This window comes from Primulina eburnea, unplaced genomic scaffold, assembly GCF_022965805.1.
Source record: "Primulina eburnea isolate SZY01 unplaced genomic scaffold, ASM2296580v1 ctg739_ERROPOS11973397, whole genome shotgun sequence".
Taxonomy (NCBI): domain Eukaryota; kingdom Viridiplantae; phylum Streptophyta; class Magnoliopsida; order Lamiales; family Gesneriaceae; genus Primulina; species Primulina eburnea.
Genome location: NW_027331510.1, coordinates 1,293,014 through 1,320,683, shown reverse-complemented (window position 1 = coordinate 1,320,683; position 27,670 = coordinate 1,293,014). Strand labels below are relative to the sequence as shown.

General features: G+C 34.5%; 3 protein-coding genes across 4 annotated transcripts; 1 reads left to right on the top strand and 2 right to left on the bottom strand.

Moving 5' to 3' along the window:
* Positions 1 to 6,687: 6,687 nt before the first annotated feature.
* Positions 6,688 to 10,811, bottom strand: LOC140821755 (NAC domain-containing protein 54-like). Of its 2 annotated transcripts, none has more exons than XM_073182346.1 (7): positions 10,695 to 10,811; positions 10,184 to 10,476; positions 8,868 to 9,145; positions 8,403 to 8,669; positions 7,865 to 8,302; positions 7,683 to 7,758; positions 6,688 to 7,450 (listed from the first exon to the last, which is right to left on the bottom strand). In XM_073182346.1, exons 2-7 carry the CDS (start codon positions 10,338 to 10,340, stop codon positions 6,924 to 6,926), a joined length of 1,743 nt encoding a protein of 580 aa, XP_073038447.1. In that variant the 5' UTR covers positions 10,341 to 10,476; positions 10,695 to 10,811; the 3' UTR covers positions 6,688 to 6,923. The 2 variants fall into 2 exon arrangements, with proteins under 2 accessions (XP_073038447.1, XP_073038448.1); XM_073182347.1 differs by having other exon boundaries at positions 10,184 to 10,357; positions 10,695 to 10,783.
* Positions 10,812 to 17,401: 6,590 nt separating this feature from the next.
* On the bottom strand, positions 17,402 to 19,556 carry LOC140821756 (uncharacterized). Its single transcript, XM_073182348.1, has 2 exons — positions 19,408 to 19,556; positions 17,402 to 19,130 (listed from the first exon to the last, which is right to left on the bottom strand). The coding sequence occupies exon 2, from the start codon at positions 18,977 to 18,979 to the stop codon at positions 17,534 to 17,536; it is 1,446 nt and encodes a 481-aa protein (XP_073038449.1). The 5' UTR covers positions 18,980 to 19,130; positions 19,408 to 19,556; the 3' UTR covers positions 17,402 to 17,533.
* Positions 19,557 to 21,677: 2,121 nt separating this feature from the next.
* On the top strand, positions 21,678 to 26,892 carry LOC140821803 (isocitrate dehydrogenase [NADP]). Its single transcript, XM_073182408.1, has 15 exons — positions 21,678 to 21,904; positions 22,339 to 22,382; positions 22,487 to 22,596; positions 23,241 to 23,278; positions 23,400 to 23,477; positions 23,566 to 23,619; positions 23,700 to 23,801; positions 23,926 to 24,017; positions 24,102 to 24,205; positions 25,273 to 25,341; positions 25,438 to 25,553; positions 25,798 to 25,832; positions 26,060 to 26,202; positions 26,301 to 26,423; positions 26,529 to 26,892. The coding sequence occupies exons 1-13, from the start codon at positions 21,856 to 21,858 to the stop codon at positions 26,180 to 26,182; spliced, it is 1,014 nt and encodes a 337-aa protein (XP_073038509.1). The 5' UTR covers positions 21,678 to 21,855; the 3' UTR covers positions 26,183 to 26,202; positions 26,301 to 26,423; positions 26,529 to 26,892.
* The last annotated feature ends 778 nt before the right edge of the window (positions 26,893 to 27,670 follow it).

Sequence of the window (27,670 nt, the reverse complement as noted above, 5' to 3'; positions counted from 1 at the left end):
TCCATAGTGGAAGTAGCAGTCAATGTCTGCTTTGCACTTCTCCAAGATACAGCTCCACTAGCTAGCATGAAAATATATCCTGAAGTGGATTTTCTTGAGTCAATGCAGCCAGCGTAGTCTGAATCAGAGTAGCCAATTACTTCCAAATTCTCAGTTCGTTTGAACATAAGCATATAATCTTTGGTCCCTTGAAGATACCTCATGACTTTCTTTGCAGCTTTCCAATGGTCTAAACCTGGATTACTCTGATATCTTCCCAACATCCCAACAATAAATGCAATGTCAGGTCTAGTGCAAACCTGAGCATACATCAAGCTTCCGACAGCAGAAGCATAAGGAATGTTTTTCATTTGTTCCCGCTCTAGATCATTCTTTGGGCATTGGCTTAAATTGAATTTATCGCCTTTCACAACGGGAGCTATACTTGGTGAACAATCTTTCATCCGATATCTCTCTAAAACTTTGTTTATATAGGTTTCTTGAGACAGACCTATAATACCTCGAATTCTGTCTCTATGTATCTTAATGCCAATGACATAAGATGCCTCACCCATATCCTTCATATCAAAGTTTTTAGAGAGAAATTGTTTCACCTCATATAACAGACCCTTATCATTGGTTGCAAGTAATATATCATCCACATATAGAATAAGAAAACAAACCTTGCTCCCACTGACCTTCTGGTATATACATTGATCCATGGGGTTCTCAACGAATCCAAATGAAGAGATAACATCATGAAATTTTAAATACCATTGACGGGAGGCTTGTTTCAATCCATATATAGATTTCTTAAGCTTACAAACCAATTGCTCATCATTACTAGAGAAGAATCCTTCAGGTTGTTTCATATAAACCTCTTCTTCTAGTTCTCCATTGAGAAAAGCCGTTTTCACATCCATTTGCTGTAAATCTAAGTCAAAATGTGCAACTAATGTTAGAATGATACGAAGAGAATCTTTCTTAGATACAGTAGAAAAAGTCTCCTTGTAGTCGATTCCTTCCTGCTGAGTGAATCCTTTAGCAACAAGTCTTGCTTTATACCTTTCAATGTTGCCTAATGAGTCTTTCTTTGTTTTGAAGACCCATTTACATCCAATGGCTTTTACACCATCGGGCAACTGAACAAGTTCCCAGACTCCATTAACTGCCATAGAATTCATCTCTTCTTTCATCGCATTAAACCATAGTTTTGACTCATTACAACTCATGGCTTGTGAAAACGTTTCAGGATCATTTTCGGCTCCGATGTTAAAGTCCGATTCTTGTAAATACACAACATAATCACTAGATATAGCTGATCTTCTTATTCTAGTAGATCTCCTAAGGTTGTTTGGTTGATCAACAATTTCTTGTTGTTCTTCATTAACAACTTGATCTACTGGATTTTCATCAGCAATTTGTGGAACTTCAGTAACTGGTTGTCTAACACCCATTTGGTCTTGAGGGGTGTGAATAACGACCAATCTGTCATTTGAATAAGAGGGTTGTGCATTAATGTGATCATTCTCAAAAATTATGTTATGATCACTCCCACTAATCAAATCATTCTCAAGAAATTTTACATTTCTTGATTCCACAATTCTAGTGTTGTGAGATGGACAATAGAATCTGTACCCTTTGGATTTTTCGGCATACCCAATGAAATATCCACTTATAGTTCTTGGGTCCAGTTTCTTTTCATGTGGATTATAAACTCTTATTTCAGAAGGACAACCCCAAACGCGTATATGTTGCAAACTCGGTTTCCAACCTTTAAATAACTCAAATGGCGTCTTTGGGACAGCCTTAGTTGGAACTCGGTTTAATATATACACAGCTGTCTTAAGAGCTTCAGTCCACAAGGATTTAGGAAGTTTAGAGCTACTCAACATGCTCCTCACCATGTCCAATAATGTTCGGTTTCTCCTCTCAGCTACGCCATTCTGGTCAGGAGAACCAGGCATAGTATATTGGGCAACAATCCCATGTTCTTGGAGAAACTTCGCAAACGGACCAGGTGCTTGTCCATTCTCAGTGTATCTACCGTAATATTCTCCACCTCTATCAGTTCTCACGATCTTAATATGTTTTCCACATTGCTTCTCCACTTCAGCCTTAAAAACCTTAAAGGCTTCTAGTGCTTCGTTTTTGTTATGAAGCATGTAGATATACATGTATCGTGAGTAATCATCAATGAAAGAGATGAAGTATTTCGGACTTTGCATGTCCATATCTGGACAACAAATATCTGAATGTATGATTTCTAATATTTCTGTACTCCTCTTGGCACCCTTTTTAGACTTATTGGTCTGCTTTCCCTTAATGCAGTCCACACAAGTCTCAAAATCAGTAAAATCTAAAGTACTAAGTACTCCATCATTTACTAATCTTTTAATTCTCTCTATGGAGATGTGTCCCAATCTCCTGTGCCACAATATAGAGGAATCTTCATTTATAACACATCTTTTAATACCTCCTTGAACATGCATAGTGGTGTTATTATTTTGTAAAGAAATAGAGAAAAGACCATCAATCATTGTACCATTTCCAATAAGATTTGATTTATAAAACAAATTTATTGATTTATTCAAAAACTGAAATGAATAACCAAGAGGTACAAGTTTTGAAACTGAAATTAAATTCCTAGAAAAACTAGGAACATAAAAGGTCTTTTCTAATTTTAAAATATAACCACTATTCAACACTAGGCAGCAAGTCCCAACAGCCTCCACATGCGAAGACATCTTGTTTCCTGAATAGATGTTTCGCTCATTTTCTATTGGCTTCCTTAGGTTTTGCATACCCTGCAAGGTATTTGTAACATGGATTGTAGAACCAGAATCAATTCACCATGTGTTATAAATCATATTAACCATATTAGATTCATAACAGACAAATGAAGTAGGAATATCTTTCTTTTCAAGCCAGTCCTTAAATTTATTGCAATCCTTCTTAATGTGTCCCATCTTTTTACAGAAGAAACACTTGGATTCTTTCTTGATGTCAGGTTGGGGTGGAATTATTCCTTTCCCTTTTCCCTTGACTTTGGCTTGCTTTTTATACTTTCCTTGTGTGGTCATAAAAACATTATCACTTGTTTCCATCAACAGCCTTCCTTCCTCTTGAACACACATAGTCATTAATTCATTAATCGACCATTTATCCTTATGTGTGTTGTAGGAAATTTTGAAGGGTCCATATTGTTGTGGAAGAGTGCATAAAATGTAGTGCACAAGAAAAGTTTTAGACATTTCCACTTCAAGTGTCTTTAGCCGAGCCGCTATATCCCGCATTTTCATTATGTGCTCTCGCACACCTCTCACACTGGTGAGCCTTAATGAAGAGAATTCCATAATTAGGGTGCTTGCAAAAGCCTTATCTGAAGACTGAAACTGTTCATCAATAGCCTTCAGTAATTCTTTGACATTATTATGCTGATCGACAGAACCACGCATACCAGCGGAGATTTTGGTCTTTATGAACATTACACAGAGTCGATTAGATCGCTCCCATTTTTCATAAAGATCAACATCATCAGGAATGCTGGTTTCAGTGATAGCAGATGGTTCGTCTTTCCGTATAGCATAATCAATATCCATCCACCCTAATTGAAGAAGAATTCTTTCTTTCCATATCTTATAATTATCGCCCTTTAGATCGGGAATGTCACATTTCATATCAGAAAAAGTCGCAGATTGCATATATAACTGCACAAAATATTACATGCTTAAAATTTTGAGACAATATCATGTTTTACCAATGTAATTCATGTTTTAAAAATCTAGTGACATAAAATTTGCCTGTGGGCTAAAATTTTAATTCAATAAGATTTTTCTGAAACTTTATGATAAAACTATCAAAATGTATTTTCCTTAACTCCTGTGGGTAAATTAAGAAAAATATAATTTGATATTTTAACCTAATTAGTTATATAAATATAATAAAAATCCCTGTGGGGTAAATTTTATTATGTTTATATAATTAATTACAATTTATGTCCATTATGTGATCCAAATCCACTTAATGCATAATTTTTCATAATTAAGGATGCTGTGGCTGTTCCTCAATTATTTAAAATTATACGGTTCACTGGACAAAATTTTGGCTTTACTTAATGCTTTATATAATAATTTTTTTCGCAATCAACACTTTCCAAGAGTGCTCCCAGGAAAGATAGGTAGTGCTAAGGCCCTTTAAATACCCAACTCCTAGACAGAGCAATGTTCATCAGGGAGACCAGTGGCTAGTCTAGGCAGTTTAAACCGATCTATGAAGAACTCCCTCAGATCATGTTTTCTTACGACACCTTATAATTATTATTCAACTTAATTATCCACATTTATGTGAATCTTTATATGCCAAAATTTTTCATATTAAATAATTTTATATTCACATTTTTACTTAATATGAACAATTACATTCCCCATCAGTTTTTCTCTTCAATCAGAGTAGTGATAAAGTGAGGATCACATTTACATAAAATGTGGGCTCCTCATCAGTTTTTCTCTTTTATCAGAGTAGTGATAAAGTGAGGATTAATTGTTCATTTGTGAATATCTGAAATATTTTATTATATTCACATCTTACTTCATATGTTCATTTCAAATTATAAACAACTTAATATAATTTAATATGAACACAATGTGAATATTGTTTTTTCAAAATATTTTTCAATACAATTTGCATTTAAAAAACTTCAAAATAAATGCAAGTATAATATTAAAATTGCATGTACAAATCAAACACTTATCCGTAATATTTGACATTATCTAACATGCAAAAATAATTTCTAAATATGTATTAAAATTACATTGATCTTTGGAATTATTTTAATGTGTATAAATTATTTAACCAAATGCTATATGTATACCGAATTATACATATAACTCAATTACACATTAATTAATTATTTATTTATTTATTATTAATATTAAAAATAATAAAAATAAATAAATAAATATAACTTAACCAAGAATTGAAAAGAATGGTCAAATGTGTGGGTCCCACAATTTTTAAAAATAATAATAATAAAATTGCATGGACACAACATATCTGAAAATGCAATTAATTGCATTGCAGTGTACGTAGCAATTGTTTGAATTGCAGTGTAGGCTCCATACTAATAATAATAATAAATTTAATAAATTTGACCCACACAATTATTTATCTGGCAATTGATTGAATTTGATGCATGCACTTCATCTTTCATCTTCGAACCATTCTTTTTCTTTTTCTCCTCCGTGTTATTCATCCGAAAAAGTTCAGAAAACAAAATCTCCAATATTTAAGATTTCAAATAAGAACTCCGGCGTGCAACCAAGAACACAATTCTCAGGTAAGTTTCTTAATACATTTTATCTGATTTTCAACTTCAAGTTTTTTACGTAAAACTTTCTAAAATGAAAACAAAATTTTCAAGGTTGAGGTATCGTGGCTCTGATACCAAATGTAAGAGTTTTTTTATTCTCAAAATCATGTTTTACGTGTATATAAACATGATAAAATATATGCGGAAGCTTAAATCGAGTATTACCTCCGGCCATTGAAAATTTTGATTTCTTTATTTTTCTTCTCGGTTGAAGCCTTCTAAGCACTCCACCCTCTCAATAGATGGTGTATATTTCTTTATGAGGTGTGTATGCTTAGGGACCTCAATCGCTCTATTTATAGGCGTTTTTTCATACCATCGATGAATGTATCGGGAGCCGAGATTCAGAAGGAGAAACGTGTACGCATTTCATTTTTCTAAAGTGAGCACGTTTGTCAAAATATGTAGGCTTCTTGGCCATCGCCAACTCCTACACGGTACGTATTCCTTTAACATGTGTCAAATTTCTTACATGTTAAACTTGGAATGTGAATTTGAGATTGAAGAAAAATATACTAGAGCGACACAAAGATTTCAAATCCTTGATTTTAATTAGTTTTCAGCCAAATGAATAAGATAGATTTCAGATATATCCTTCGATTCAAATGCATTCTAAATTAAAGTCTTTTCACAAAAGTTCAAGTATGATCAGTTAAACGGTAGTTAGATTTACGTACTAGCTCTGATACAATAATAAAATGACAAGGATTGAAAATTCTCCTCATTAATTAATAGACCAAGGAATTTATACACCATATTATATATAGTTCATATATATTTCAGGGGGGTTTTCAATTTAAACAATATAATTTAAAAATATAAAATTCGAAAAATTACATGTAAATCATGAATTTTACAGCAAAACTAAATGATGTTTACACGAGTCATCTTCTCTAAATTTTATTTTTAATATAAATTAACATTAAAAACATAGAATAAAAAAGTACATTTTACACCTTTACGTACACGCTTACATTTGAAAAATCATTCGTATTTTTAGTTTCGTCTGAATTATTGACTCCAACTTCTATTGTTATAAACATATTCCAGATGCAAAAATCTACATATGCTAGAGTCAAATATTCACTTAGCTAGAATCGCGAACATTAAATAAGGCCGAAAATTTGAAATAGAAAAATGAAATCACACCGTATATACCCCAGAGGTAGATGCTTCTTAATTTTACAAGTATTATAATTCACTTGAAAGGAAGTATATATGTCAACTAAATACCAGAAAACTACAGCATACATATTTAGAGCTAATTCATCTTATATATATGACCCCGAAATAAACCAAAAGAGAATAGAAAAAGAATCCAAATGACATTTACAGGTAATTAAATTGCATGAACATTTCGTGAAAATTTAAACATGTTGAGATCTCAAGGCAAGAAAGAACAATTGGCTTAAATAACCCCCATAAGTGATTTTCACCATGCAACTTGCAACACCCAATTCAAGGGGGCTTTAAGCTTACATTTTAAAATCAATGAGCACGTTGTTTTCTTACTTAGAATTTTCAGCTCGGTTAAATTTAATCATTGCTCAAAATGCAATTAACTCTGCAGGTTCTACAAATCATGTGAGAAAGGTGATAGAAATAGTGCCAAAACAAGGGCGAGATAAGGCCTTATAGTGCTCACAATCTCATCACAAAAGCTCCATCCCTTAAAACCATTTGTACCTTCGTTTTCTTGAAGACCCCTTTTGCGACTTTGAATCATCAGATTCTTCAAACTCCAAGGCTTCATAGCTCTAAAAAACCCTAATTCCATGCTTCTTGAAAATGACACAAACTTATCACATAAACCCGAGCTCTTGGATCTTGTTATCGGGAATTGATGGAATGCCACTGGATTATGGTGGACTCGAACCGTCTTTGATGGAACCACTTTATAATAAAACGTTTTGGGTGCTTGCCGGGTCGAAATCAGCAATCCATGATTGATTTGTATCTTCTCGTACATGTCAAAGTTTGGTGTACTAGAAAAGTCATCCATGTCTCCATCATCATCAACCAAGAAATTGTCACTTGTATTGTCAATCACTAGTCCCTCAACGATTTGATTATTTTTTAAGTCCTGGTTACTTGTTTTTCCTACAATATTCATGCATACTGTATTATTCATATATATAATGAAGCTAGCTAGGTAGTAGTAGTTAGAGTAGAAAGGGTTGAGATGAGATTTTAAACTTCATAAAGTTTATATGAAAATATATTATTTTTAATTTGAGGAGGTGATTTCATGAAAATTGAACTTCCATGGACTGATTTTCAATGTTAATAAAAATTTCACTAATATATGTGTTAACAGCTAAAAATGACTAACCTTGGAAGTCATGACCTTCTCTTTGAATACTTGAAATATTTTCTACCGGAACACTCTTAAATTCATCCGAAAAATTCTGTCAAACGACAAGGTATCGAATGTTTTATATATATGTATATATATATATACGAACTGAAAGTTTAAAACTTGAAAAGTTCAAATGTTGTGCAGCCATTAAGTACCTTGTCAAATTCTTTGTTTGACATGCCCACCCATCTCAAATTCTCTACCATTCTGTCCGGATTAAAAGCTTCATCCTTTTCCTCAATTTCAATGGGCTGATGAATCTGTTCTTCTCTTAAGTTGTGCATATATCTCGAAGAACTAATGTCAGGAATCGTTGGGTTATTACTATGAACAAAGAATGAAAAATCATCAGTAGGTGCGTAAGTTCCTGCAGTCCAAGGATCATGATTTTGAAGATTATGCGAAGCTTGAGCGACCGACAAGATTTCCTCTAAAAATTCAGTTTGATTTGTATTTTGATCATCGAACATAGGACTCGGACGCGACAACGCGGTAGGATCCCTAGAAAAGTATGCCTGGGATAAGTGCTGTACTTCTAATGGAGGAAGTGAAAACCGGTGTTGTAACCTTGCACATTCTAAAGCTATGTCAACCTGAAAAATAGGGGAAAAAATAACAATTTGTAGCATGATTAAGTATTAGAAATAGGATCATGAATTTGTATAAAAATAATATAATTTTTGACGGGGGTACCTTTGATGGTGGATACGGTAACGGGTTGCAATCGGAGTAAGGATTTGGGAAGCTGAAGGCCTCTTCGGATAAGTACTGCATCCATTTTGCATCACTTGATGGTCCAGTTACAATATCATCAACATCCTCCCCTGAGATATAAAGATGCTGGTGATGATCATTTATACTGGAGGACCGATCGCTTGCTGATGTTACATACTCATCTCCTATTACTTTTGGCCCCATGTTCAAACTCTTCTTGAATATTCGGCACAGGGCATAAGCATCCTGAAAATATTTCCCGAAAAAATAAGCAACTTTGATGATTTGATGTGATATTAAGATTGCCAACCGACGTTAATGTGTGTGTAATGTGCTCATGAGGTAATTATTATTCCGTACGTCTCATAATATATATTCATTCTACTTTATAGAAAGCATGATCAAGTTCGAAACAACGAAACTAGCTAGGGTTCGAAGTTTCACCTGGAGGCCTGTGTTCGTCTCGCATTCCCTTTCGTCGAGACGATATTCGTGCATGACCCAATCTGTCCGGGATCCATGAGGTGCCCTCCCTCTATAGTAAACTAGGGTTTTCTTCATGCCCACAGCCCTCATCTGTGAATTTACCTTCCTGTCCTTTCCTGTGGCCTTCCAATATCCCGCTTTTGTAGCCCGATTAGTCCTCGAACCGTTGGGATATTTACGATCTCGAGGGCTAAAAAAGTACCATTCAAGATCTTTGCTTGGCAACAATGATTTTCCTGCATGCTCGTCATTATAATCTATTCAAATGACTCAACATGCATGCCATCTTACTATATTTGTGACAAATAATTATCCATCAGATTAAAATTTCTCTTCATGAATCAAAGATAATCACATAATGGTAATTTAAATGGCTTTTCTTGGAGTTGTTACAATTAAACTAAAGTAGGATAAAAAGCAGTGAGTTTTGTAAGATATATATATATATATATATATTCAATCGAAGAACCTTCTTCTTTTATTTTCTTTTTGACTTATTAAAATATGAAAAAGCTGTAGGGACCCGTCATGATTAAGCAATTTCCCCTTTCTCCAAGGAGTGACACTGTTGAAAAAATAAAGCTAATTATTGTTGACTGATAAATTGGCAGTTCTAATTAAGGATCGGACTACTTTTTTAAAATTTAAAGCTCCAACTTAACGGTGTGTTAACTAAATAAATTCCATATTCGATACGTCAAAATTGTACAATTATCGTGTTATCAAATTCGTGTTTTGTGATTTTTCTCCATGTGCTACCGATAATTTTAGTTAAATGCATGGGATGGTCATGAAATCTCAAAATGTTATTATTTGAAGACGTCGACCCTGACTGTGCATCAGGCGATGAATGAAATTTTTGGCAGATTCCCTCAGGAAATATTTTCTATATACGATTGTATAGAATGATATGTTGTCAAAATAAATACAGGATTTATACCTTTCTTCATCTTTTCACTTAAACTAATTTTGCAAATTTCTCCGATTCTTATCCTTCCGTCTTAATCAAAGTATAACGTTTTGTCTTGCGTCACACAAAAAAAAAAAACAAAACACAGAATTTCACAACGTATTTGCCATCATATATAACATTTTCTATCTAATTAATATTGTTTTAGAGAAAGATCACTGAATTTTGTTTTGACGATACTTTTACGTATATATTTTTAAAAAATACATAATTTTTAATTTTAGAAATTTATTCATTTAAAAAAAATGAACTTTTCATATTTCTCATGACTATACAACGTGATAGTAATGAAAGAAATATGTACCTGGCAGGTCCCATGGCTCACATTTGTAGAGATCAACTTCAGGAATGACTTCAAGCTCGATTTTTTGACCATTGATCTTCCTCTTCAGATAATATGCAACAAGCTCCTCATCCGTCGGATGAAACCGGAAACCAGGTGGCAATGACACCGGGGCCATTGTGTATGATTAATCTTCTGATGAAAATGAAGAGAACTGTCTGGCTAGCCTCGAACCAAAAACAACAGAGACAGACCAGCCTCCTAAATATATATATATATATATATATATATATATAGGACACCTATATATTGAACTGTCGAAAAGCAACCAAATTAAAATAGATAACCAACACAAATCATAGTCCACACACATGTTTTGAATATAAAAATCGTAAATGCACATGTAAATACTATCTGCATACAAACAAATATATATACATGTTAAGAAAATAATGAGTGTGCGACTTTACGTGCAAAACAGAGCCCGAGAGTAGCGCAAATCAAATTTCAAGTCAAGAGAATGAGAGAGAACCTTAGTTCGAGAAGATCCAAAATGGATTGAGGAGGGAAACGATGAAGCACGCAAATTGGTAGAAGAAGGAGGTTTTGACAAGAGAACAAAAAGAGAATTAAAGAATGCTTACAAAGAATAAAATATTAAAAAGCTAATGTGGGAGGCTGCCACCCCCTACAACTATTTCACTTTAGCTTTACGAAAAAAATATACCGTATTTTATTTATTTTTAATTAAAATGTTTGCTTTAATTGCCACTCTTTCTTCCCAAGCTCGCTTTTCTTTTCCTTGATCCCTTTCTTTGACATATGTGTGACACAAACTTATCGATCATTACATAAATATGTGTGAATACAACTTTGTTAATATTTCCCATTTTAATTTGTTATTATTTAATAATAAATAAATTGTTTTATATCTTAATAAAAAGATCAGAGTATTAATTATTAATTTTCCATATGTACTAGCTAGCTAGTATATTGATCCTATTCTTGGGACATATCCTTTGTTGGAATCTGAGGTTGCCTGTTCCACGTGGTAACATGTCATTTGATGCATTGCCATCATGAATTGAACTGGGTTTTGTTAGGGATCTTTGATTTGCTCCGAACTCAAACAAACATGTGTTTTCATTTGGCGGCTTTCTTAACTGTAACGTCTCGACAATAACATATTCTTAATTTTCGCATTAATTATACATATATGTGTTGAAATAATTAAATATATATTTTGAAACAATGATTGATTGTGATTATATGATTATACAATATCTATTTTTTGATGGTATATTTGATCTTATCTTATATTTTTTCTGTTGAGAATTGTTTTTTTTTTTTGGGGTAAACTAAGATTGTTTACTCCAAGTGTACGTATACATTTTGATGCCTCGATTGATCGACTAAAGCAAGATTAATCAAAGATATAACCACACATAAGAGGAAAAACATTAAAGAAAATTTTAAATCTTTAGATTATTATAACGTTTTAGCAAGTTTTGGAATTTTACTTGAACTCACACGCACATACCTATTGCAGTAAAATGTTTATAGTTATAATTTTAGTTTTATATGTTATGTACATGCATGCGTAATTATTATTATTATTATTATTATTATTATTATTATTATTATTATTATTATTATGTTTGCCCTGTTACTATTAATTATTGTCTAGCTAGAAATCATCTACATCCAAAATAACCCCTATTAAAACACTCATTAAAATAGTGTTATACAAAATGTATGGAATAAACAGAAAGGTATACTAAAACCAACGAACTAGTAGTATGAACAAAACAGTAGCACAATGCTTAAAATAAAACAAACCGAGGCCTGTATGAAAATACAGTGTCCTTAAAACAGATTCGTCCCCTCCGGGATGTGCTTCGAGGATGAACTTGGACGTCTGTTTCCCAGTATACAACGGAACAACCAGCAGTGACTTAGCACGAGACACTACTACGACGAACTGAAAGCGTACCTTTACTTTATCACCGAGATTTAACGGAGGCCAAAAGAAAAGCTAACAATATGAAATGCAAGAGAATACTTGAAAGAGAAAAGATTTTCATGCACTTTGAAATGGGGAAATGAGCACACTATTTATAAGCCCCCAAAAAGCATACCAAGAGTCATGCAAGATTAATTAACTCAATTAATCTTCCCATTAACTCAAGAATATGAAGAGCCACAAGTTTTCAAGTAACTCAAGAATGTGGAAAGTCAAAAGACATTCCACAATAATGAGCCACAACCAACTCAAGAATGTGGAGAACCAAAAGGCACTCCCACATTCATGACATATAATTTTTATTCAAATTTCCAACAATCACCCACATGAATGAAAATTGATATAAATCTCGGTGACAAAGTTCTACAGTTGAATCCTGCATAGGATAGGTAGGTGTTATCCTTTGAACCTTCCCTCATGAAATATATTTGCTTTACTAGCTGACCAGTAGACATGATGTCCTTGAACTGTTCTGCCATTTATGTAAATTAAGATATATTTCACACAAGACTCTCCCTGATACTATTCAGTTCTCATGATTGTGTTCGTTTTGGCCATGAACACACGCCTGGTTCTGCAAGAGGGTCTAGAATTGAGCCTTGCAATTCCTTCGAAGCGGCCCCACTTCTCTCTCACATAGGTGATTCTATATTCTTCTCATCAGAATCATTAAAAGCCGTAAGCTTATCCTCAACATTCACTGTTTCATAATAGGAATGGACTAGGGATAACCCCCACAGTGATTCTCCAAATTAATACGATTAGGTTGTCCCATTGAACCTAGTTCTTGGGATCTCCAGTCAGCGTAGGTTGGGTTTTCCTTCGCACCAATTTATTCTATAGGCTTGAGCCTCATTCCCCTTGACATTTTCGCAACTAACTCTCTGTTTAACCCTTTGGTTAGCGGATCCGCTATATTATCCTTTGACTTTATGTAGTCAATAGAGATAACTCCAGTTGAGAGTAGTTGTCTAATGGTATTGTGTCTACGACGTATATGCCTAGACTTACCATTATACATTGTATTTTGTGCCCTTCCTATTGCAGATTGGCTATCACAATGTATGCATATAGCCGGCACTGGTTTTTCCCATTCTGGAACATCTTCTAAAAAATGACGCAGCCATTCAGCCTCTTCACCACACTTGTCAAGAGCTATAAACTCAGATTCCATCGTGGATCTGGCTATTACAGTTTGTTTAGAAGATTTCCACGCAATTGATGCACCTCCTAAAGTGAATACAAATCCACTTGTAGATTTTGAGTCTTTCATATCAGATATCCAATTTGCATCACTGTATCCTTCGATAACAGCAGGATATCTGGTATAGTGCAGCCCATGATCACGAGTGTACCTTAAGTATCTTAGCAATCTGATAATTGCTTTCCAGTGTTCAACTCCTGGATTACTCGTGAATCTACTCAATTTGCTCACTGCATAGGCTATGTCTGGTCTTGTACAACTCATCAAGTACATCAGACTTCCAATGACTCGAGAGTATTCTAATTGAGACATATTCTCACCTCGATTCTTTGATAGATGCTGACTGGTGTCAATCGGGGTTCTAGCCAATGCGGAGTCATCATTATTGAATTTCTCAAGTATTTTGTCAACATAATGCGATTGACTTAGGACTATCCCTTCTGATGTTCTATGGATTTTAATTACAAGGATCACATCGGCTAAGCCCAAATCTTTCATGTCAAATCTTGAGTTCAATAATTTCTTAGTGGATTTGATCATCTTATCATTACTACCAATGATAAGTATGTCATCTACGTAAAGACATAAAATGACATATCCAAATTCAGTGTTCTTTATGTATACATATTTGTCACATTCACTGAATTTAAATCCACTTTCCATCATGGCTTTATCAAATTTTTCGTGCCATTGCTTTGGTGCTTGTTTTAAGCCATACAGAGACTTCACCAGTTTACATACCTTATTTTCTTGTCCATTCGCAGAAAATCCCTCAGGTTGTTCCATGTAAATTTCCTCTTCTAAATCCCCATTTAGAAAAGCAGTCCTTACGTCCATTTGGTGTACTTCAAGATTCCGCAAGGCGGCAATCGCAAGTATCACTCGAATAGAGGTTATTCTCGATACAGGAGAATATGTGTCAAAGTAATCAAGCCCTTCACGTTGATGGTAACCTTTAATTACCAATCTGGCTTTATACTTATCTATTGTTCCATCTGATTTCATTTTCCTTTTGAAAACCCATTTACAGCCTAGTGGTTTGCTTTCCGGAGGAAGATTTACTAATTCTCACGTATGGTTTTGTAAAATTGATTCCATTTCGGAATTGATAGCCTCTTTCCATAGAGGTCCCTCAGATGAACTAATTGCTTCCTTGAAGCTTTGAGGTTCACTTTCCATCATGAAAGTGATGAAATCCGGACCAAAGGATTTCTCAGTCCTAGCTCTCTTGCTACGTCTAGGTTCAATGTCTTGATCAAGCTCTTGTTCTTCATCAATTGTTTCATATAATCTTTTGGATGAACTTGGTTCTTCCTTAGATTTACATGGAAACATGTGTTCAAAGAACGAAGCATTTCTTGATTCCATTATCGTATTCTTGTGAATATCAGGTATTTGAGATTCATATACAAGAAAACGATACGCACTACTGTTTTGAGCATATCCAATGAAAATGCAATCCACAGTTTTTGGTCCTATCTTTACTTTCTTTGGAGTGGGTACTGCTATCTTGGCAAGGCACCCCCACACTCGCAAATATTGGTAGGAAGGACTTCTACCTTTCCATAACTCATATGGACTTTTATCTTGCTTCTTTCGGGGCACCTTATTTAAAAGGTAATTTGCTGTTAGAACTGCTTCCCCCCACATGTTCTGTGGTAAACCAGAACTTAATAGCAACGCATTCATCATTTCTTTCAATGTGCGATTCTTTCTCTCTGCAATGCCATTTTGCTGAGGAGAATAAGGTGCAGTTCTTTCGTGTTTAATACCGTACTGAGCACAAAACTCAGCGAATGGTGATTCATATTCACCTCCACGATCACTTCTTAGCACCTTAATTTTCTTGCTAAGTTGGTTTTCAACTTCACTCTTATATTGGACAAATTTGTCAATAGCTTCATCCTTACTTTTGAGGAGATACACATAACAAAATTTTGTGCTATCGTCAACAAAAGTGATGAAGTATTTATTTCCACAACGAGTTTGTACACCTTTTAAATCACGTACATCACTGTGAATTATATCAAGTGGTTCACTATTTCTTTCAATAGTTCGAAAAGATGATCTCGTTAGTTTTGCCTCAACACAAGTTTCACATTTGTGTTGTTTATCCATTTGAAATGCAGGAATGCTTTTCATGTTAATTAATCTACGAATTGTATCATAATTAACGTGTCCAAGTCTACCATGCCATAAACAAGAAGACTCAAGCAAGTAAGCAAAAGTGTTAACTTTATTCATCACGGGCTTAATAGCCATTACAGCCACTTGGAATGATTCGCTCAAAGTCATCCCCTCACCGTGAATCTCGTGAAGAATCACTTGGAGTTCTTGAACTTGGCTTATAACCGGCTTTGAATCCACCATTTTAAAGTCCAGAAAGCGACCAACAAGAAACTTCTTGGCCCCGGCATCCTCGGTTTTGTACTTTCTGTCAAGGGATTCCCACAGCTCTCTAGCCGTTTTCTTTTCGCAAAACACGTTGTAGAGCGAATCTGCCAATCCGTTTAGTACATAGTTTCGGCACAAGAAATCAGAATGATTCCATGCCTCAACCGCACTAACAGATTCAACATCTCCCTCACCCTCGTTGAGTTTAGGAGCATCCTCCGTGAGGAATCTAGCCAGGTTCAGCATCGTCAAGTAAAACAACATCTTCTGCTACCACCTTTTGAAGTCCACACCAGTAAACTTCTCGGGTTTTTCACCGTGACTTGCTGGAACAGCAACCGCAGCAGCACGTGGGGTACCAAGAGGGACAACTTGAGGAGGGACAACATGAACAGTTTCCCTTTGCACGTTAGCTTCAGTAGCCATATCGAAACAAAACTCGTTATAAGTAATCTGTTTTAAGATTGTTATACAAAATGTATGGAATAAACAGAAAGGTATACTAAAACCAACGAACTAGTAGTATGAACAAAACAGTAGCACAATGCTTAAAATAAAACAAACCGAGGCCTGTATGAAAATACAGTGTCCTTAAAACAGATTCGTCCCCTCCGGGATGTGCTTCGAGGATGAACTTGGACGTCTGTTTCCCAGTATACAACGGAACAACCAGCAGTGACTTAGCACGAGACACTACTACGACGAACTGAAAGCGTACCTTTACTTTATCACCGAGATTTAACGGAGGCCAAAAGAAAAGCTAACAATATGAAATGCAAGAGAATACTTGAAAGAGAAGATTTTCATGCACTTTGAAATGGGGAAATGAGCACACTATTTATAAGCCCCCAAAAAGCATACCAAGAGTCATGCAAGATTAATTAACTCAATTAATCTTCCATTAACTCAAGAATATGAAGAGCCACAAGTTTTCAAGTAACTCAAGACTGTGGAAAGTCAAAAGACATTCCACAATAATGAGCCACAACCAACTCAAGAATGTGGAGAACCAAAAGACACTCCCACATTCGTGACATATAATTTTTATTCAAATTTCCAACAAATAGTAGTATAATAGAATTTTTTTTTTTGTTTCCAAATTTTTCCTTAATATGTGAAAACACATATACATGAGACGGATACAGTAAAAAAACCTTGGGGAGATTTTGGCTAATTTTATTCGCACAAATGAATTGAAACATGCGCAATAAATGGAGTGTAAGTAAGATTTGTGGAGAATTTTCATTTCTTTCAAGTGTGGTAGTTATAGAATTATCATGCTGTCCTCTCCACACGTGCTATTGATGAATTTAAGAATATGGCTCTTTTAATTATTTTCGTGGAGATGAACTTTAGTTTTTTTAAAAGAAAAATAATTATTCAAACTTAATATAATAGGACTCGATAAAAATTACTTGACTTTAACTTTGCTATTCGTACCTGATTAATAACATAAAACAAATATAAAGTATTCAAATTAAATCCCAACAATCGGCGATGAATAAAATTTATTAATATTTTAATAATTTTTTGAAGGGTATAAAAATATAGTATCAGACAAACATTTAAAGATTGTTTTTTTTTTAAAAAAAAATGGAAACAATTGCTCGCTCTTCCCTTGATGTGAAATAAAATATGATTTCATGGTGATAAAATAAAAAGTTCGATACACAATCCTTTTCAGCAGTTCAATCCATTATTTGCTGTTTCTAGCAAAAGCATGATAATTCGCCACACATGCATCTGGGTATCATTTTGCTTTAGCAAGACCACCCATCAACCTATTGTACGTAGCAATATCAGGTACAAACCCTCTATCCAACATCTCATTCACCAGAGCTTCCCCCTCTTCTCTTCTACCCTCCTTCGAGTAACCAGAAATCAATATCCTATACATCATTCCATCTTGATGCAAGCCCTTTTCAGAAGCCAACAACCTCAACTTGTTTGCCTCCACAGTTTGTCGAGAATCACACAAATGAGAAAGCAGACTATTAAACGTAACAGAGTCCGGAACAATATTCTCTTTAAGCATCTTTCTAACCAACCTCACTGATTCATCGCCCTTTCCAATGCCATATAAACCTTCAATCAAAGTAGTGAACGAGAACAAGCTCGGCGCGTAACCTTGTCCCCACATCTCATCTACGAATTCAAATGCTCTTCCCGCATTTCTTTCCTTGCAGAGTTTCTCGATTAACATGAGATAATCGAACCCACGAGGCAGTACTCCTTTCCTTAAAAAATCAATCATCAAATCAGATGCTTCCACAATCTTTTCTTGCCTACAAAGTCCGTCAATTAAGATCTCACAAGTTGCACACGAAAACTTGCACCCAAAATCGATCATTTCATGTGCCATTCCTATCGCCTCCTCAGTCTTTCCATCCTGAAAGAATCCTTTGAGCAAAGTATTAAAACTAACCACATTCGGTAGACAACCTTTTTCTTTCATTTCTCGGAACACATCTAATGCTAATGCAAACTTATTACTCCTACAGTAACCACTGATTAAGGTATTAAAGGTAACCACATCTGGGTTCACCATGTCCCTGATCATCCTCCCATAAAACTCAACCCCTTTATCCAATTTCCCAAATTTTAAAAAACCATGAATCACAATATTATACATAGCCGCATCAGGCTTTCCATCGATCAGTCTTTTCATAGTATCAAACGCAAAGAGAGCATTATCAAATTTACCACTCCTACAAAATGCACCAATCGAAACACGGAAAATAGCCTCGATCTTGGGGCAAGAGAAAATACCGTCAGCACAGGGGCAAGGATTGGCGGCGATGAACTCGAGAAGTGAGTGGAGAGAATCAAGGCGGTGGGAATAAACAAGGGAACGGGCCATGTACTCGAAAGTGGAATGGTCATGACGGAAAGAGTCAAGCGTGGCGGTATAACGGAAGAGGTAGAAGTCAAGGTGGCTGAGTGTGGGGTGGTGGCGGAGCCGGGTCTTCATAAAGTGGACGAGTTCATTAGGAGAAAAGCTGGTGGAGTTCTCTTTGAGATGGGTTTTGAAGAGGGTAGTGAGTTGGATGATTTGAGTTTGGGTGATGGAGGAGGTCGGAGTTAATTCCGAGAGAGAAAGTGGGGATTCTGGCAGAGTCAGCGGAGGTGGAGGCAAAGGTGGCACAGTGGGCAAGCGGTGGCCAGGTATTGGGAGTCTCTTGAGTGCTCTAGACATGCCCTGGTACTGTTTACTTGTTACAAGTCTCCAAAAAACAGAAATTATCAGATGAATTTTCAGAGTGCAATGCCTGACAGGATGCCTTTGGATATATAGGTGTTCAAGTTCAACCCGAATGATAAAATTAACAAGGAACCCAGTACCAAATCTGACATGATCACAAAACAGTGAATAATTTCGACATGAATTTTTGTAAATCAGTTGCCAAGCTAAAACAGAGAACTTTCTTCTTCTATGCCTGAGTTGTTACAAAATCAAATAAGGCACTACTCTATGCCCATTCAAAAACCCAAAATCTGGTAATTTAGGGCAATCAAGTTTCATGGGAAAAAGGGGTATAACGTTTATAATTCTAATTAGCAATTACATATCTTATCTTCCAATGGATCGAAGAACAAAAGCCAGTAGTGATCGTCGTCCCTTACCTTATAAAAGCTTCAAATTCGTGGAAGACGGCTGGGTAGAATCGGAATCGAGAAAGAAGTGGCGATAACTGATCGATTCTTCAAATTTTGGACCGATTGGTTGTTTTGTGGCTCAATTGGGTCCTTTCTCATTACCAATCTTTGATTTAATTTAATTAGGAGAAAAAAAGTAAATAATGGGTTTAATTTATGTTGATTTAATAATAAAATATGAATTTACGTTGGCTAAATCTAGATACTATTACTTTGGGTTATTTTCGGTTTTTGAACTGTTTAGGGAAAATGTTTTGATTTGCAATCCGATCAACATCTGAACCAGCTAAATTTTCTGCTCCAAGAAACCATGAGTCGAAGCAATCTTTGCAGTAGAATAAATTCATTCATAGATTGACTTGGGAAATATTTTCAGCCAAAGGATTGGCATTTAGCCTTGACCAAATACTTATCCATCAACATACATTTCTCTGTTACAAGTGTTGAATTATGTATATAATATATATGTTGACTTATGTGTCATTAGATTTTTTGTTTGTGTATATCAAGGGAATGTAGTAAGTTTGAAATTATGAGTTTGTCTCATATAGAAAATTAAAGTTGGTACGAACGAATTTATATCGAGTTATATTTTATGAATATACAACATTGATTAGTCAAAAGATATTATCTCATGCACTCTTGTGCATTGAATGACTTGATTTGTGTGCGAAAGTGATTTGAGTACATCGAATGTCGGATCAACCATCGTAAAAATCGTCCATCTTTTGCTATTTATTATTTTCATTCAGGATGAGACATTCCACATGCTCTGGCCTTACGTTTCTGGAAGAGACCTTTCATTGACCATATGTTGCTGCTTCGAATGACAGACGTTTAGTGCTTTGGCTGGCCAACTTTTGGTCTTTACGATGTTTATTATGTGATTACAAAAGTACTCAAATATCATATATTAATATCAGATCTGAAAAAATTAATATCCAAATATCATATATTAGTATACATTTTTAATATTTTGTAATGATTTTCATCAAGGAAAAGATACATGTCATTAATAACAACACTTAGGATACATGTTACTCAAAAATCATATATTAGTATCAAATCTAAAATATTTGATACTGATCTAAAATATTTGATACTCAAATATTATATATTACTAGTATTTCATCCGTGCGATGCACGGACAGTTATTTTTTCTAATTAATGATTAAAATTATTAAGAATGATAATCTGTTTCACTTTCTCCATAACGTGACCGTTTATCAAACTGAAATGTCTATTGTTTTCATATACATATAGAGCTTAACAATGAAACACTGAATAAAAGAGCTATTTTTGTATTTCGGCTGAAAAATAATATCACGCTTGTATTGGACAATGAATGATATAATGTGTTTATCAATTATATCATATACACATATAAATTTATGTACTATGTACAAAACAAAAATTGTAATAAAAATAATGGGGTTTTAATTTAAATAAGGGGTCATATTCTAATTTAAATTAAAAAATTGAAAAGTCATCGAATTTACATGATACAATAACATAATAAATTGGTACAATAACATAAAAATTATAAAGAATGCACATTTGAATAAATAATTAAAATTAAAATACTGATAAACTAAATGGATTATAGATCATACAATTAGAAACAAAAAGAAATTACAAATTTTGAAAAACTTCCTTAAATACAACATTTGTCGTTGATTTTTTCGGGTTGCTATCACTATCACATATCAAAATTTTTAGACCATTAGGATTCGTAACTCTGGATACAGCAACGTACAACTGACCATGACTAAAAACAGGATTCTTCAAAAAAAGTCCTACATGAGACAATGATTGCCCCTGACTTTTGTTTATTGTCATTGCGTATGATACAATCAAAGGATATTGTCTTCGTTGAAATTTAAAAGGAAGTCTTGGATCAGAAGGAGTCAATGACATTCTTGGAATAAACACTTTATGACCTGCGTTACTTCCAGTTAGAATTTGTCCTTCCAAAACATGGTTTCCGAGCCTTGTCACGATCAATCTTGTGCCGTTGCATAATCCAAGAGAATGATCTATATTCCGCATCAACATAACCGGAGTTCCAATCTTCAAATTTAACTCGTGATTCGGTACTCCAGAACATCTTATTCCATTTAAGAATTCAGGGATATGCACAGCATTCAACATATCAACGTTTCTAAATCTTGTTATTAATATCAATATTTATAATATTAGTATTTTCTTTTTAATATTTGTACCATTTTCATAATCTTGGATAATCTCCATCTCACTCAAAAAGACATGAAACACAGAGTTTTATGACTCTCAATTCATTTGACTCCCCTTCGGAAACCATTGGCCGTAGCCGGAGATCTCTTCTTTCCCTATTCCCATTTTCGGAAAGATTGATCTTGAGATAGAGAATATCAAGAAAAACCAAAGAGAACCGGAATGGGGTTCGAAAAGATCAAGGTGGCCAACCCCATCGTTGAGATGGATGGTCAGATTCAGGATGCTCTCTCTTTTTTCCACTATCTATTTATTTTTCTTTGCTATCTAATTTTCTTGTACATATTCTTTTTTATTCTGTTTATTTTGGCATATTTTGATGGTGTTCATGAGTTGTTTGGAAAGATCTATGCTTTTGAACTCTGCTTTTGGAGTATCTTCGGATCTTTTTTGATTTCCTGAGGAAAGCCTGCGGTTGCGGGCCAAATTGCTCTGCTGTGAATTATCTAGTGTGACAAATCGATCTGTGTTTCTGCACTATTTTATTGTCTGTGTCTGCTTAAATTGTTGGCCTGTATTTAACTGAATTTGTTTTTGAATATTTGATTCGAAATGGGCTTGAAATGATATGATTTTCATCTACGTCCCTTCTCTGGCACCTTTTTTTGTTTCGTTTTTTACTTAAAATCTATATGTGTTGTGCAGGAGATGAGATGACAAGGGTGATTTGGAAACTAATAAAGGACAAGGTATGAAATCAGATTTTCAGCTCAATCATATTACCGATTTCCCTATAGTGTCCTTTCAATAACCAGTGGATATGAATTCTTAATTGTGTTTTGATCAATAACAGTTGATCCTGCCATTCTTGGAGTTGGACATAAAATACTTCGACCTTGGCCTTCCTCACCGTGACTCCACAGATGATAAAGTTACGGTTGAAAGTGCAGAAGCTACTCTCAAGTAAGTGATCTGTATTTTTTTTGTAGGCGGGTAAACAAACAAAGCACGAATCAAGTGTCAAAACATTTTCAGGCTTATATTTAGGCTCATGAAATCTATGGTGGAATTTGAGTCGCTCATTGAACTAGTATAGAGTTGTTTGGGTTCCAAATTGAGTACATGAGAAGGAATCGTCTATTGTGTCAACGATATTAAACTGGATTCATTTTTGAACGATTAAAAAATTGGTTTTATTATAGTATTTATTCACTATGTTTGATATGATATATATGTTCAACATAGAGGCAAACAACCACTAAGAATAATTAAAAGCTAACAACCAGCTCGTGGAATAATCGAACTCTAGCCAAACAGCTAGGAAAAGTCAGCTCGGCAAATCTTACCCCCGTGATCTAAATGAAACTCAACCATCCAAGAAGTAGACTTTGATGTACTTCTATGACTCATTTTTGTGTCTCCATACCAGCTGATTGTAGGGACGTATATGATGGAGAATCATTGTCAATTGATTATAGGCAAGTGTAATCCAGCTACTTTTCAGCAGTTTGCATGCTTCTGTAACCTTGCTATGGTTTTGGTTGGACATTTGATTATCTTTTACCCTCCTTTAATGGCCTTTCATGCTGTGTATATTCAAATTGCAGGTACAATGTAGCTATTAAGTGCGCAACCATTACTCCAGGTTTGTTAGCTTGAAAGTCATGGATTGCTCATGCCTCGTTGCTTTCTTCTAGATCTCTGCCACCATTAACCCTACTTCTTAATAAAGCGAATTATGATGACATAATGTTCAAAGCTTGCAGATGAAGCTCGTGTGAAGGAGTTTGGATTAAAGTACATGTGGAAGAGTCCGAATGGTACAATTAGGAACATTTTGAATGGTCAGTGAATCAACTTTTTTTGTACTCGTGAACTTTTGCTTTGTTTTTTAGATCTTGATGACCCCAATTCAACTCGATTTTCTCACAGGCACTGTCTTTAGAGAACCAATCATGTGCAACAATGTCCCTCGCCTTGTCCCAGGTAGGAGCTGTGTCTTTTGTAGAGTTATTTAATTGGTTTTGTTACTAGAACTGTTCTAAACATTTTGATGCAACATTCAGGATGGACAAAGCCAATTTGCATTGGAAGACATGCTTTTGGAGATCAATATCGAGCTACTGATGCGGTTATTAAAGGAGCTGGAAAGCTCAAATTGGTTTTCGGTACAGTATTCTAATTAACATTTTACTTGTGAATTTAAAGGTGCCTTAAGCTGTTTTGAATCTTTAATTGTATATCTTGGGTGCGTCTCTGAGTTTGTGACTGAATGATCAACTCGAAATACAGTGCCAGATGGAAAGGATGAGAAGGAAGAATTCGAGGTCTTCAACTTTACGGGTGCCGGTGGAGTTGCTCTATCAATGTACAACACTGATGAGGTTTTTCTTTACCGAACTTTCTGCTGAAGCTTTTGAATAAAACTGATAAGATGCTGGAAGCTGACTTATTTTTTGGGGATGCAGTCCATTCGTTCATTTGCTGAAGCTTCTATGAACACCGCATACCTGAAAAAGTGGCCGCTATATCTTAGCACTAAGAATACGATTCTCAAGAAATATGATGGCAGGTATACAATAAGTTTCTTACAATATTAATCATACAATTTTTCATTTTTACTCTGGTTATTAGAATGCTCAATCTATTAGCATGGAGCACCCAGAAAAGATTACCCATGTGTCACCTCACCTTCTTCATTCTTGTCAATATAAGTCATATCAGGGGCCCGTGGCCACTTCCATGTTAGTATATAATTTATTCATGAAAATATGCTTTTACAAAATCAAATAAACTAAGATTTCAAATGACATTTAAAAATGCTTAATTTGATATAGAGTGGATTTGAAATTCACTTGACTTAGTCTATTCAAACGAGTCAAGAAATTTGAAATTAAGATTAAAAATCCCCGTTTCAAATCCATCGATCCAAATGCATTCTAAGTGAATCGAATATGTGGATAATACAAAATCATTTGTGTAGAAGTGGTAAATGAATTGTAGGTGAGAGTAATTAATACTACGAGGCAATTGCATTCTAGGCAATAAAATAATAAAAGACTTGCAAATAAAGTTTATACTATATCTAGTGGCTGTTTTGTATTTATTTATGACAAAAGAGCTTTGTGGTTTCTATAAGCCAAATATAATAAAATGCTAGTAAATGAAAGCACAACACACTGTGAAAATTTCAAATTAAAAATTTATCAAATAATTATCTTAATAATAATTATTTCATTTACTTTTTAAAAATGAAATATACATATAAGTTTGTGGCGCAATTTTTTTTATTAAAATAAAAAACCTGTCGTATATAAATTTTTTTTTATAGATAATTTGGCATAGGAAAGATTTTCAGAATTACTGATTGGTATCTTTTATTTTTAATAAAGTTTAAGCTTATTTCTTGAAAGCCAATGTTTGAAGTCTTATTTTTTATGAAATTTTCTCTCTTTATGTATAGAAATTAATAAAGTTATATTTGATTTCCTGAATCACATTCTTTTGTTTTGCACATTGAAATTGAGATTAATTTTGAAAATATGCATTTTTGGATTGCCAATCTGAAGAGTTAAAGTTGCTTGTCTTAGCATTTATACAGAGAGAGGTATTGTTCAAACTCATGTTTATTGTGTGCAGATTCAAGGACATCTTTCAAGATGTTTATGAATCTTCATGGAGATCCAAGTTCGAGGAAGCAGGAATCTGGTGAGTCGCCTGACCTATAATTTCCAGCATCTGGTTTTTCTTCAAATCTCACCCTGTTAACCTTCCACGATTTTTGCATATGCAATATAAACTCAGGTATGAGCACCGTCTCATCGATGATATGGTTGCCTATGCTCTGAAGAGCGAGGGAGGTTATGTATGGGCTTGCAAGAACTACGATGGGGATGTTCAGAGTGATTTCTTAGCACAAGGTAGGCATTACTTTCTAAATCCCAACACTGTGCAAAAATCTTAATTATGCTTCTGATACTAATTACCAGTGATCAAGGATCGAAGTGGACAGTAACTGTTCGTACCTAGAAGGGGCCTATCAATTATTATGTAACTTTTGGTGTTTATTGTCTCATCACCCATTTCAACACTATTTCAACTTTGTTCTTCCATTTATATTTGTGCTTTGAGTCGTTTCAATTCATTATTTCATCTATCTTGCAGGGTTTGGATCTCTTGGGCTGATGACATCAGTCCTGGTATGCCTATACATTTCTCTTCTATAGATTCTTATCTTGGATCCTTTTTGAATTTGTTGTCATTAAAAAATTTTATTTTTTTGAGACTCTTAACTTTCATTACTGAACTTCTATTGTATGTATTTGTTCGTGACGTCAACTACATTTTTTGCCTCCAAAATTAATAAAATCACTTATATCTGTTCGTTTTCACCCTAGATTCTAACAGATTTCTGTACATGATTCAGGTATGCCCCGATGGTAAGACAATTGAGGCAGAAGCAGCCCATGGAACTGTTACGCGCCACTACAGGGTTCACCAAAAAGGAGGCGAAACCAGTACTAATAGCATTGCCTCAATCTTTGCTTGAACTCGTGGTCTTGCACACAGGTAACTATTAATATTTTTCAATATAAAAAAATCCCCGTCTATCAAAAACCGAGCTTAAAATAGAAAACAAGTGATGACCGAGCCACACTTATTTATAGAGCAAAACTGGATGACAATGCAAAACTCTTGGATTTTACGGAGAAACTAGAAGCAGCTTGTGTCGGTGTTGTGGAATCTGGAAAGATGACCAAGGATCTCGCCCTTATAATCCATGGATCTAAGTGAGTTGCCGATGGGAGTTCTCAAATGACCCTTTCTTTTCCAAGTATGTTATAACTCAAAGTTTGGATTTATGTAATAACTCGTTGCGTTTTTTAAAATTGTAGGCTTGGAAGAGATAAGTATCTGAACACCGAAGAGTTCATTGATGCGGTCGCTGATGAGCTTAAAGTCAAGCTTTCAAGGGGAGCATAATATAATGGAGTTGAATCAGAAGAAATTGATATGAGAGATTGCTGCTTCCATTGTTTAAATGGATTTAATTTGTGTTGCAGCTGATGTTGAAATGAACCCTTTGGCTTGGTAGTTTTAGCTTCTTGCTACTATGAACTCTAGTTTTTCCAAGCATTTTGGAGAGATTTTAAAACGCCGTTCCATTTTCTGTTTGCAGTTTTTTTGTGAGACTTGGATTTTCGAAAATGTCCTTTTACTCGACTCGATTGAATAATGATAAATTATTATCAAGTTTTAGATCTTGAATTATATATGTATATCTGTATAAGTCAAAATTAACTCATATTCCTATAATAATATTTTATAGTGTAATTGTTAAATCAATTTGTTTACATGTTTGATTCAAACAAAAAATCAGGATCTAGCAGCAGAATACTTTGAACGACCTAATACAAGATATGATTGACTTTTATGCAGAGAGATGGTAGCTCTGAATTAATTTGAAAGATCCCATTTAATTTAATTTTTTTTACCATAGGTTAGCGGATAAAATAAACTTTTATAATGTTTTGAATTGACAATTAGTCAGCATTCAATGGAACTCGTCAAACATACATAGGCATTTATGTAATTTTGAGTTGGTCGAGAAGACGCATCATACCTACGGAAAGAATTGTTGGCCGTGGGATGATAATAATCAAGAATTGATATTTTTATTTCATTTCGTTATGTGTAAAATATGTTTATTCATAAATAAAATGGAAATAAAAAAAAGAATGTAAATATCAATCTATTATTATAATAATAATATGAAGAGTCCAGGGTCCCCATGCTTTTATTTTCACGCGTCGAAGCATATTCCTCCCCGAGGACCCCGACATTATTTTATGGTATTGCTATTAAATTATACGAAAATGGTATATTTTTTTAGCTTCCAAAAACACTTTTTTTAAAATATATATTTATATATATATATATGTGTGTGTGTGTGTGTGTGTGTGTGTGTGTGTGTGTGTATATGTATATCTCTACTATTCTATTAAGGCTTAGCTGCTTATAAAAACTGCTCTTGGGG

Coding starts and splice junctions, on each gene's coding strand:
- LOC140821803 (XM_073182408.1), top strand. CDS start 21,856: ATGGGGTTCGAAAAGATCAAGGTGGCCAACCCCATCGTTGAGATGGAT. Junction 23,279..23,399: donor GTGCGCAACCATTACTCCAG/GTTTGTTAGCTT, acceptor CAAAGCTTGCAG/ATGAAGCTCGTGTGAAGGAG. Junction 23,478..23,565: donor AATTAGGAACATTTTGAATG/GTCAGTGAATCA, acceptor ATTTTCTCACAG/GCACTGTCTTTAGAGAACCA.
- LOC140821756 (XM_073182348.1), bottom strand. CDS start 18,979: ATGTCTAGAGCACTCAAGAGACTCCCAATACCTGGCCACCGCTTGCCC.
- LOC140821755 (XM_073182346.1), bottom strand. CDS start 10,340: ATGGCCCCGGTGTCATTGCCACCTGGTTTCCGGTTTCATCCGACGGAT. Junction 7,759..7,864: donor CAAACAAAGAATTTGACAAG/GTACTTAATGGC, acceptor GTCGTTTGACAG/AATTTTTCGGATGAATTTAA. Junction 7,451..7,682: donor AGAAGGTCATGACTTCCAAG/GTTAGTCATTTT, acceptor TGAATATTGTAG/GAAAAACAAGTAACCAGGAC.